Here is a 12,069-nt window from a genome sequence, read left to right on the forward strand (position 1 = left end):
GAAAGAATAAATGCCCTAAATTGGCGTTTGAATTCATGTCCTAAAGTGAAAAAATAAATGATACAATGATCACGAACCACAAAGAAATATTTTGTCCATTTTCATCCAGCTGCAAATTTTGGATAAAATTGCCTTTACTTCAGTCGGCGAATATTCTGGCCGGTCTGGCGAGTTGGGACGTTATGTTAAACCAAATCACCCTTTATTTGGGACCGGTCTGGTCATGACTTCACTTCGAGCCTTAACGACGCACCTGCTCACGTAATCTTGGCAGTGTCTTCGAGACGAAATTGAATTAACCCAGTCAATGAATGCAGACTCTCTCTCTCAAAAGTGGGAGTGGAGGGACCTTCTTCGTTGATGCTTTCATGGTGCAGTGCTCCTATAAAAGGGGGTCCAAACGACATGCTGATTGTCTCAATTTGCGATCATAACTTCTTTAGTCGAGGGAAAAAGTGGAAGCTTAAAGCTCAGGAACACCATTTTCACGACACGACCGACACAGAGAGAGAGAGAGAGAGAGAGAGAGAGAGAGAGAGAGAGAGAGATTCAGCAATACCCACAACATGTCTGCCCAGGAAATGCCCACCCCTCCTCTCCTCACTCCCTACAAAATGGGAAGATTCGATCTTTCCCACAGGTTCCCATCTTCTTGTTCTTGAAAATTTCTCTTTCATGTTCGATCTTGTTTCGTGCTTGCTCTTCATGCCATCTACTGTTTTACTCGGTTCGAGTTCCCTTGATTGATCTTTCCCATTAAGTGGGAAAGCTTTGTTGTTGTTATGGCGTGTCAACATTTGATCTTTACATTGGACGTTGTTCTGGGAAGTTGACGGGGTGTTTCTAATTGTGATTTTTCTAGCTGTCAAGGTTCTAATTCTTGACAGCTAGAACAAGTTCAACATGAAATGTATTCTCTGTCACAGAGACTTGGAAATTCAAGGTAAGTTGAGCATGCATTTCAGTGATCAAATGAGCATACAGCTCCTAAATGTTTGAATGAATGTTGTTGATGCTGCAAATAAATCATTTTTGTAATTTTTACTCTTAGACTGGGTGTGAGAATGATGGATCAATTTATCTGTCGTTTTACTTGCTTATGATTCCGCTGCATCAATCTTTCCTAGCGCATAGGCTGCATTTACTGTAGTAACGGGTGATATTGAACCCATATGCTTCTCTGATCAAGCCTTACTCTAGTATGTCAATCGGGTTTTATTTTCATACATAGTACATGGAAAGATTGGTTGCCGCATGCCTTGCCAAACCCTTTTTGAGTTAATCTTACTCTCTTATAGTTGTCCTTGTAATTTTGGTTTTCATAGAGCGCCTCTTCCCTTTACTCCCTGTACACTATCTGAAGCCATTTTGTTAAACTATAGAGAGCGACTTGCCTTTTTCATCTTAGTGCTTAAATCTCTCAGTCCTGTATTCTTTTGCTTTTCCGGTGATGGGGTTTGAACCCCGACTCTTAGGCAGTATGCCTGAATGTGCTAAACATTAGGACCCTAGAATATGTTGGACCATCCCTTAAACTGAAAAGTCATTGCTTTGGACTGTTAAATGGTTTGACATGCTGAAACAGAGCTAGTCGTCAAATTGCTAAGCTTTCGGCAATAAGTGGGAGTTGTTATACCCCAACTATGATGACTGAGTGCAGGTGCTTCAGTGGTGTTGCTTTATTGGTAGTGCAAACGGTTAGCAAACCATTGTTGATTTGTTAGAATAGCCAAAGGATCTAATGTTTTTTTTATTTGAAGCTATTCCAAAGTTCAAGCAGAAACAGATCATCTAATAAACTGCCTTTGCGGTACTTGTATTTTCAGAGTTGTTCTAGCACCCTTGACCAGACAAAGATCTTACAAGAATGTTCCTCAGCCACACGCCATATTGTACTATTCCCAGAGAACCTCTAAAGGTGGCCTTCTCATTGCCGAAGCCACAGGAGTCTCTGACACTGCACAAGGGTAATCAATCTCACTTGTACAGCCAATAGACTTTGCCAAGCATGTGAGGTTCAGCTTTCTTCCCCAAGCTCGAGTTTAACTTCCGGCACCTGTTTCTTTAGGTATCCAGATACACCTGGCATATGGACAAAAGAGCAAGTCGAGGCTTGGAAACCCATTGTAGATGCTGTTCATGCCAAAGGTGGTATCTTCTTTTGTCAGATCTGGCATGTGGGGAGGGTCTCAAATGCAGGTCTGTTTGTGTTCCATTTCCTATATAAATATTGTTTTTAAATAATTGGCGCCAAAGAAATGCTCAATTTGATTTTCAACTTGATGCAAATTGGCTGTGATTTTCAACTGAAATAGTTTGAACCCCTGCTTAGAACTTTTAGACATGCAAGATAAGTGATGATGTCTATACACAATGAGGAGAAAAAAGTTTCCATAGTCCTGCTGACAATACTTTTGTGCAAACGATATGTTGTCTGCTTGAGCTTTGTTGCTGGTTTTATGTGCATCTTCGTGAAAATGAATGGGGGCTATGAGTTTTTATGACATGTCAAGTCTTATCAGTTTTAGAAGTGATGTAGGTCGAATTCTTCTGGATGGATAGATGATTTTCCTTGAAAGAAAATGACTAGATGAGATGAAGCCAGTATATAATACTGGAACAGGAATTTTTTTCTAAGTGGCAATTAGCATGATCTCTCTATTTATTGCATCTGTATTTTCTCTGCAGGTTTTCAGCCAAATGGGCAAGCTCCAATCTCATCCTCTGACAAGCCATTGACTCCTCAACTTCGAAGTAATGGCATTGATGTTGCTCAGTTCACACCTCCAAGGCGACTAAGGACTGATGAAATTCCAAACATTGTCAATGACTTTAGACTTGCTGCAAGGAATGCAATGGAAGCTGGTATATCCTTTTCCGTTTTCTGTTTTTTTTTTTTGAAGTCAATAATGGGAGCTTTACTACGATGAGTTTGGTTATTACGGTGTGGTTTTTGTCATCTGAACCTGTGTAAGAGTACGGCCAGGAAAAAGAAAGGGCTGTATAAGAGACCGAAGAAAGTTTTAATCACATGACAATGATCTCCATATATCTAAAGCCTCAGCAGATCTGAACATAATGGCACAAGAGAAGTTCAAAAGTATGACAAGAAATCACTTAATGTTTCTCTAGGCGGCGAAAAAATGAAGTAGCTGGTAACGACAAAAAGGAAACTATGTAGAAATACTAGCGGAAAATTTTTCACATCAGTTTTACATATTGTATTGTTGAATTTGGCTTTAGAATCTACATTTTGGTGCCTAACAATTTAAGAAGTGTGTGATTGCTGTCCCATACGTCTGATCATATAAGCTTCCATTAAATACCAACTCTTGCTCTATGATACTAACTCAGTGATGCCTATTTTGCGTGCACGACATAGGTTTTGACGGTGTTGAAATACACGGTGCTCATGGCTACTTAATAGAACAATTCATGAAAGACCAGGTAAACGACAGAACGGACCAGTATGGAGGTTCTCTGGAGAATCGGTGTCGTTTCGCTCTCGAGATCGTTGAGGCCATTGTTAATGAATTAGGCGCAGACAGAGTCGGGATCAGGCTTTCCCCTTTTGCAACCTACTCGGAAGCAGGAGACTCGAACCCCAAAGCACTAGGAAACTACATGGTCGAACAATTAAATAAGTATGGGATCCTTTACTGCCACATGGTTGAGCCGAGAATGAAGACCGTGGGCGAAATAAGCCAATGTCCGCACAGTCTCGTCCCGATGAGGAACTTGTTCAAGGGAACTTTCATTGCAGCCGGAGGTTATACCCGGGAAGATGGAAACGGTGCTGTGGCCGAGAACCGTGCTGATCTTGTTGCTTACGGCCGTTTGTTCTTGGCCAATCCGGATTTGCCTAAGAGGTTTGAGTTGGACGCACCTATGAATAAGTATAATAGAGAGACGTTCTACGTATCGGACCCGGTGGTTGGGTACTCCGATTATCCATTCCTGGAGGACAAGGCTTAAGTCACTGCCGGACATGACTTGGAATAAAATAGCTCATCCAGATCCTCAATTGTCTGCTCGCCTGTCCATTTTTAGATGTCTTTATCATCATCATCATTATATGGCTTTATATAGAGAAAAAAGCCACAAAAAATTGCAAATTATACCCACCGTGACATATTTGTGATAATAAATGTACCCTCTGCTTGGTTTGGTTAAATTTTACCATCAAATTGCTTAGTTGAATGATATGCGGCAATGATGGGTATATTAGTTATGTGGTTTTACCCTTCGTCTTTTACAGGTGCATGAGCTTTTGGTTTTTCGTGGTATTAATCCAATTTAACGGAAATTAACGAAGGGTAAATTTGTCACAAGAGTATCAGTTTTAGATTTTTTAGTGATATTAATCTATTTTTTTTTTGTAATATCAAAAACCCCAAACTTGTACCTATGTGTAGGCATGGCCACGGGCCGGTTTTGGCCGGGGTCAAACCCGGGACCGGCCCATTAACCGGGCCTGCGGTTCGGAACCGGTTCCGGTTCCAACAATTTTGGAACCGGCCCGGAAATGCCGGTTTCGGAAACGGTTCCAAAAAAAAAAACTAAAGATCAGTGGAGAAACTCTTTTTTTCCCCAAATTTGATTACAATGTATATTTTGATTACATTTTATATTGAATAATTCATTATTTCAAAATTTTATAATTCATTATTTTTTTATTTCATAATTTATTTTTTAAATTTTTACCGGCCGGAACTGGAACCGGAACCGCCAGGGGCGGTTTCGGTTCCGGTTTATACATGGCCACAAACCGGAATCGGCCGGTTCCGAACCGTGGCCATGTCTACCTATGTGACATTTCGGTCAAAATAATATTGTTTTTATTTTATTTAAGCCAAATGGGCACCATGTCAATACTATTTGCTTTCTAAAGTCCATCTAGGTAGATTTTTAACGGTTCTTATTGATAAACGGAAAGTAAATGTGTCACACAGGTATAAATTTGAGATTTTTGATGTCACAGAAATTTTTTTAGGGTAAATGTATCAAGAGTGAATATAATTTAGGGTTTTTTGGTAGCTTTCACCCATTTATATATCTATATATATATGTGTCCATATAACATATTGTATTACTAAGAACCATCGCAACAAAGTTATACATGATAATCCTGATATTTTCAATATAAAAAGAGGGAGGCTTCCGTTTTGAATTTGTTTGCTTGCGTACGAAATAATGGACTTTTTACGTTCGTACCCATTTTGACCATAAAAAATGGGTCAATAATGTACCAAGTTTGAATTAATGCCCCTCTTGCGATATCCTCAAGATTTAACAAGTTCGACATTTCTCCCGCTTTGATATGTTCGACATCGAATCTCGCGTTGTGTCTTTCAACATACGTATAGGCATTTTTTCAAAAGATCACGTATCATGATAATGCTCTCGTCGAACCGCGTCGTTATACCTTCCGATCAAAAAAAGAAAAAGAAAGAAAGAATAAATGCTCTAAAGTGACGTTTGAATTCATGTCCTAAAGTGAAAAAATAAATGATATAATGATCACGAATCACAGAGAATATTTTGTCCATTTTCATCCAGCTGCAAATTTTGGATAAAATTGCCTTTACTTTTTTTTTTTTTTGGTCAGAACTAAAGGCTTCTCATTGATAACCAGAGACAGAGGAACCCAGTAACGGGGTCTCAAAACAAAGCAGTTCAGTGAGGACCTGCGGAGGACTAGTCAACCAGTGTTGAGAGAGCTTTTTTTTCCTGTAGGCCTTCGCTACCCAGTCCGTCACTCTATTTCTATTTCTATTTCTATTTCTATTTCAATATTGGAGGTTAACATTACAGAAAGAAAGAAGCAGCCCGCGAGCTTCGCAGATTAGGGCCCTCTGTTCCCACGGCAGTTTCTGTGAAGCTTCCACGTTGTTGACTAAGGTAAAGCAGTCTGACTGCGAAAATTCTAGCCGATCGGTGAGTTGGGACGTTATTTTAAATCAAATCACCCTTTATTTGGGACCGGTCTGCTCATGACCTGACTTCGAGCCTTAACGACGCACCTGCTCACGTAATCTTGGCAGTGTCATCGTGACGAAATTGAATTAACCCAGTCAATGAATGCAGACTCTCTCTCTCTCAAAAGTGGGAGTGGTGGGACCTTCTTCGTGGATGCTTTCATGGTGCGGTGCTCCTATAAAAAGGGTCCAAACGACATGCTGATTGTCTCAATTTGCGACCATAACTTCTTTAGTCGAGGGAAAAAGTGGAAGCTCAAAGCTCAGGAACACCATCTTCACGACACGACCGACAGAAAGAGAGAGAGATTCAGCAACACCCACAACATGTCAGCCCAGGAAATGCCCACCCCTCCTCTCCTCACTCCCTACAAAATGGGAAGATTCGATCTTTCCCACAGGTTCTCATCTTCTTGTTTTTGAAAATTTCTCTTTCATATTCGATCTTGTTTCGTGCTTGCTCTTCATGCCATCTACTGTTTTACTCGGTTCGAGTTCCCTTGATTGATCTTTCCCATTAAGTGGGAAAGCTTTGTTGTTGTTATGGCGTGTCAACATTTGATCTTTACATTGGAATTTGTTCTGGGAAGTTGACGGGGTGTTTCAAATTGTGATTTTTCTAGCTGTCAAGGTTCTAATTCTTGACAGCTAGAACAAGTTCAACATGAAATGTATTCTCTGTCACAGAGACTTGGAAATTCGAGGTGACTTGAGCATGCATTTCAGTGATCAAATGAGCATACAGCTCCTAAATGTTTGAATGAATGTTATTGATGCTGCAAATAAATCATTTTTGTAATTTTTCCTCTTAGACTGGGTGTGAGAATGATGGATCAATTTATCTGTCGTTTTACTTGCTAATGATTCCGCTGCTTCATTCTTTCCTAGCGCATAGGCTGCATTTACTGTAGTAAAGGGTGATATCGAACCCACATGCTTCTCTGATCAAGCCTTACTCTAGTATGTCAATCGGGTTTTATTTTCATACATAGTACATGGAAAGATTGGTTGCCGCATGCCTTGCCAAACCCTTTTTGAGTTTATCTTACTCTCTTATAGTTGTCTTTGTAATTTTGGTTTTCATAGAGCGCCTCTTCCCTTTACTCCCTGTACACTATCTGAAGCCATTTTGTTAAACTATAGAGAGCGACTTGCTTTTTTCATCTTAGTGCTTAAATCTCTCAGTCCTGTATTCTTTTGCTTTTCCGGTGATGGGGTTTGAACCCCGACTCTTAGGCAGCATGCCTGAATGTGCTAAACATTAGGACCCTAGAATATGTTGGACCATCCCTTGAACTGAAAGGTCATTGCTTTAGACTGTTAAATGGTTTGACATGCTGAAACAGAGCTAGTCGTCAAATTGCTAAGCTTTCGGCAATAAGTGGGAGTTGTTATACCCCAACTATAATGACTGAGTGCAGGTGCTTCAGTGGTGTTGCTTTATTGGTAGCGCAAACGGTTAGCAAACCATTGTTGATTTGTTAGAATAGCCAAAGGATCTAATGTTTTTTTTATCTGAAGCTATTACAAAGTTCAAGCAGAAACAGATCATCTAATAAACTGCCTTTGCGGTACTTGTATTTTCAGAGTTGTTCTAGCACCCTTGACCAGACAAAGATCTTACAAGAATGTTCCTCAGCCACACGCCATATTGTACTATTCCCAGAGAACCTCTAAAGGTGGCCTTCTCATTGCCGAAGCCACAGGAGTCTCTGACACTGCACAAGGGTAACCAATCTCACTTGTACAGCCAATAGACTTTGCCAAGCATGTGAGGTTCAACTTTCTTCCCCAAGCTCGAGTTTAACTTCCTGCACCCGTTTCTTTAGGTATCCAGATACACCTGGCATATGGACAAAAGAGCAAGTCGAGGCTTGGAAACCCATTGTAGATGCTGTTCATGCCAAAGGTGGTATCTTCTTTTGTCAGATCAGGCATGTGGGGAGGGTCTCAAGTGCAGGTTTGTTTGTGTTCCATTTCCTATATAAATATTGTTTTTAAATAATTGGCGCAAAAGAAATGCTCAATTTGATTTTCAACTTGATGCAAATTGGCTGTGATTTTCAACTGAAATAGTTTGAACCCCTGCTTAGAACTTTTAGACATGCAAGATAAGTGATGACGTCTATACACAATGAGGAGAAAAAAGTTTGCATAGTCCTGCTGACAATACTTTTGTGCAAACGATATGTTGTCTGCTTGAGCTTTGTTGCTGGTTTTATGTGCATCTTCGTGAAAATGAATGGGGGCTATGAGTTTTTATGACATATCAAGTCTTATCAGTTTTAGAAGTGATGTAGGTCGAATTCTTCTGGATGGATAGATGATTTTCCTTGAAAGAAAATGACTAGATGAGATGAAGCCAGTATATAATACTGGAACAGGAATTTTTTTCTCAGTGGCAATTAACATAATCTCTCTATTTATTGCATCTGTATTTTCTCTGCAGGTTTTCAGCCAAATGGGCAAGCTCCAATTTCATCCTCTGACAAGTCATTGACTCCTCAACTTCCAAGTAATGGCTTTGATGTTGGTCAGTTCACGCCTCCAAGGCGACTAAGGACTGATGAAATTCCAAACATTGTCAATGACTTTAGACTTGCTGCAAGGAATGCAATGGAAGCTGGTATATCCTTTTCCGTTTTTTGTGTTTTCTTTTTTCAAGTCAATAATGGGAGCTTTACTACGATGAGTTTGGTTATTACGGTGTGGTTTTTGTCATCTGAACCTGTGTAAGAGCACGACCAGGAAAAAGAAAGGGCTGTATAAGAGACCGAAGAAAGTTTTAATCACATGACAATGATCTCCATATATCTAAAGCCTCAGCAGATCTGAATATAATGGCACAAGAGAAGTTCAAAAGTATGACAAGAAATCACTCAATGTTTCTCTAGGTGGCGAAAAAATGAAGTAGCTGGTAACGACAAAAAGGAAACTATGTAGAAATACTAGCGGAAAATTTTTCACATCAGTTTTACATATTGTATTGTTTGAGTTTGGCTTTAGAATCTACATTTTGGTGCCTAACAATTTAAGAAGTGTGTGATTGCTGTCCCATACGTCGGATCATATAAGCTTCCGTTAAATACCAACTCTTGCTTTATGATACTATCTCAGTGATGCCTATTTTGCATGCACGACATAGGTTTTGACGGTGTTGAAATACACGGTGCTCATGGCTACTTAATAGAACAATTCATGAAAGACCAGGTAAACGACAGAACAGACCAGTATGGAGGTTCTCTGGAGAATCGGTGTCGTTTCGCTCTCGAGATCGTTGAGGCCATTGTTAATGAAATAGGCGCAGACAGAGTCGGGATCAGGCTTTCCCCTTTTGCAACCTACTCGGAAGCAGGAGACTCGAACCCCAAAGCACTAGGAAACTACATGGTCGAACAATTAAATAAGTATGGGATCCTTTACTGCCACATGGTTGAGCCGAGAATGGAGACCGTGGGCGAAATAAGCCAATGTCCGCACAGTCTCGTCCCGATGAGGAACTTGTTCAAGGGAACTTTCATTGTAGCCGGAGGTTATACCTGGGAAGATGGAAACGGTGCTGTGGCCGAGAACCGTGCTGATCTTGTTGCTTACGGCCGTTTATTCTTGGCCAATCCGGATTTGCCTAAGAGGTTTGAGTTGGACGCACCTTTGAATAAGTATAATATAGAGACGTTCTACACATCGGACCCGGTGATTGGGTACTCCGATTATCCGTTCTTGGAGGACACGGCTTAAGTCACTGCCGGACACGGCTTAAGTCACTGCCGGACATGACATGGAATAAAATAGCTCATCGTTGATTCTTGCCTACTTTTATGTATGCTGGTGAGAATTTTCTTGCCCTTGTAGCTCTGTTGCATTGATACGTAAGAAAATTGTATGTCTTGATACAATGACGGGCCACGAGCTGATCAATGAATTGCTTGATTTGGAATAGTTTGGCATCTGTTCCTTTTGATGGATTGCATGAGAATGTGATCGTCGTCCTAAGTTCCGTTACTGCACTGTTGAGCACCACCGAGCTAAGAGATAGGTAGTTTAAAAGTTCCCAATTTGGAAAAATCCGCTCCGATAAGCACGGGATCGAGTTGCGATCATACAATCAGAAAGGTTTCCCAATATCTTACCATTTGTTCAAAGACGACCGCAATAAACATATAGCGGCGTCGTACATGGGTCGTCAGATGATGGCGGAGTGTTAAGTCTTAAAAGAAAACTCAAAACATGAAATGAAGACAAATACACAAAGGGATGGGGTGTGCCTGGTGAGATGATGAAGCTCATCCGCGATGAACAGAAACAAGAATTGAAGTTGAATCAATGACAACAGCATTGAGACCTTGGAGTTGCTGGATCATTCTCTTCCTAATCGACCCACTAATTTCATATGGGCTTGCTAGCCAATTGCCATATATTACATCTGCAAACCCATTAGCAAGTAAGTGCAAACAAGCGACACAGTTTGCTAAATTGACCAATTGAAAGATCAAAGGAAAATTGCCCAATTGCACACACAAATTTTCATTGGCATTTATTCAAACGAAATTGTATTTGCAAAAGTGTACTTCACATTCAGAATGTTTCCAAGCTAGACTCGAGAAATATCTTTTTTTTTTTTTTGAATTTACATTCGACTGTTGGAAGACATTGTCGATAGTGCAACCGCGATAAAGATGCCGTGTCATCTTCTAAGATTTTAACTTGATAATAATCAAACCAAGTTCGAGTAATTCATGAACAAGTGACTGGTGGATCTACACATTAAGTTATCTCAATCGTTGACTAGCCCTAAGGAGATCAATTTATGCATTGACGAGGAATGTTGTCTAATCTTGTATTAGATAGGGATAATGACACAAATGATCCGTGAATTTGTGCATAATGTGCAATATGGTCCCTAAATTTTTTATTTATTCAATATGATCCCTGAACTTTATTCTAATGTGCAATGTTGTCCATGAACTCTTAACTCGTTCAATGTAGTCTCAGACTTCTGGTATCTGGTCAATGTAGTCCCTAGACTATATGAAAATATTCAATATTGTCTTTCAATTATTTCAAGTTCAAAGACAACAATGAACATTTTTATAAAGTGCATCGACAAGGAGTGTTGTCTAATCTTATATTAGATTTGTTTCACCGGAATTGCTCCGGTGACGAAATACCTTTCACCGAAAATAGTTCTTAGGCTTTGAATTGAAGGAGATCAGGTCTTGTGGTGATTCGGGATAGGAAATATCCAGGAAAATACAATACTCGACAGCTTTATTCCAAATAGAATTATACAAGCACAAGCCTTGCTGGAATTTAATTGACGACCAAACTTGGAAAGTACAATTGGTACAAACGAACCAAACGGTGACAAATCCTGTTGGAATTTAATTGACAACAAAGCTTGACAACGTGACAACGCTAGAATTTAAACGATAACGCAGCATCCAAGCGGCCAGGATAGAGATACATGCCAGAATTTAATCAACGATGCGAATTTGAATGCTACAGGTAAAGAAAGTAAAGTATAGTGTAAGAAAGTAAAGATAATGATAAGTTTGTTTAATTTGTGCGGGAAGCTTTTTAGTGGACGACTGGTGGTATTTATAATTGTATAACGATAGCTGCTTTAAGGTGGTTTCAAGCGGTTTCTTCTGCGCCTCTCGGCTTCAAAATCTAGCGCCTAATGCCACTTTTTCGAATGGTTGGTTTCTTTGCACTAGCTATATCACGATCCCACCACCGTCCCACATGCTTGTTCTTGAATGATGGTTGATAACTGCTCATTGATAACTCAGCCTCAAGATCTTACCGCCCCATGACATGTCTCGTGATCTTATTTTCAAATGATGATTGTTCCCTGTAGGCCGTCCCATATGTTTATCCTTGAATGATGGCTGATAATGGCTCAACAATAACTGCCACACGATCTTGCCACTCCATGACATGTCTCACTATCTCATTTTCAAATGATAACTGTTCCCTCCAGGCATACATGCCCATTCCTCTTCAGATCCATCGGCTTTGTTTTATGCTTCTATGCCCCTTCTAGCGAATCCCAGACGTTCATTCTAATGTTTCCAATTGTTTCATCTTG

General features: G+C 40.1%; 2 protein-coding genes across 2 annotated transcripts; both read left to right on the forward strand.

Moving 5' to 3' along the window:
* Nucleotides 1-398: 398 nt before the first annotated feature.
* LOC130136740 (12-oxophytodienoate reductase 2-like) lies at nt 399-4,005 on the forward strand. The gene is made up of 5 exons (XM_056307005.1): nt 399-640; nt 1,827-1,967; nt 2,069-2,199; nt 2,689-2,865; nt 3,383-4,005. The coding sequence occupies exons 1-5, from the start codon at nt 567-569 to the stop codon at nt 3,973-3,975; spliced, it is 1,116 nt and encodes a 371-aa protein (XP_056162980.1). The 5' UTR covers nt 399-566; the 3' UTR covers nt 3,976-4,005.
* Nucleotides 4,006-6,116: 2,111 nt separating this feature from the next.
* On the forward strand, nt 6,117-9,915 carry LOC130137413 (putative 12-oxophytodienoate reductase 11). Its single transcript, XM_056308652.1, has 5 exons — nt 6,117-6,379; nt 7,566-7,706; nt 7,808-7,938; nt 8,428-8,604; nt 9,124-9,915. The coding sequence occupies exons 1-5, from the start codon at nt 6,141-6,143 to the stop codon at nt 9,714-9,716; spliced, it is 1,281 nt and encodes a 426-aa protein (XP_056164627.1). The 5' UTR covers nt 6,117-6,140; the 3' UTR covers nt 9,717-9,915.
* Nucleotides 9,916-12,069: the final 2,154 nt, after the last annotated feature.

The sequence above is a fragment of the Syzygium oleosum genome, unplaced genomic scaffold (assembly GCF_021117445.2).
Source record: "Syzygium oleosum isolate NSW1041296 unplaced genomic scaffold, Sole_v2.1 Sole_v2.02, whole genome shotgun sequence".
Classification (NCBI taxonomy): Eukaryota; Viridiplantae; Streptophyta; class Magnoliopsida; order Myrtales; family Myrtaceae; genus Syzygium; species Syzygium oleosum.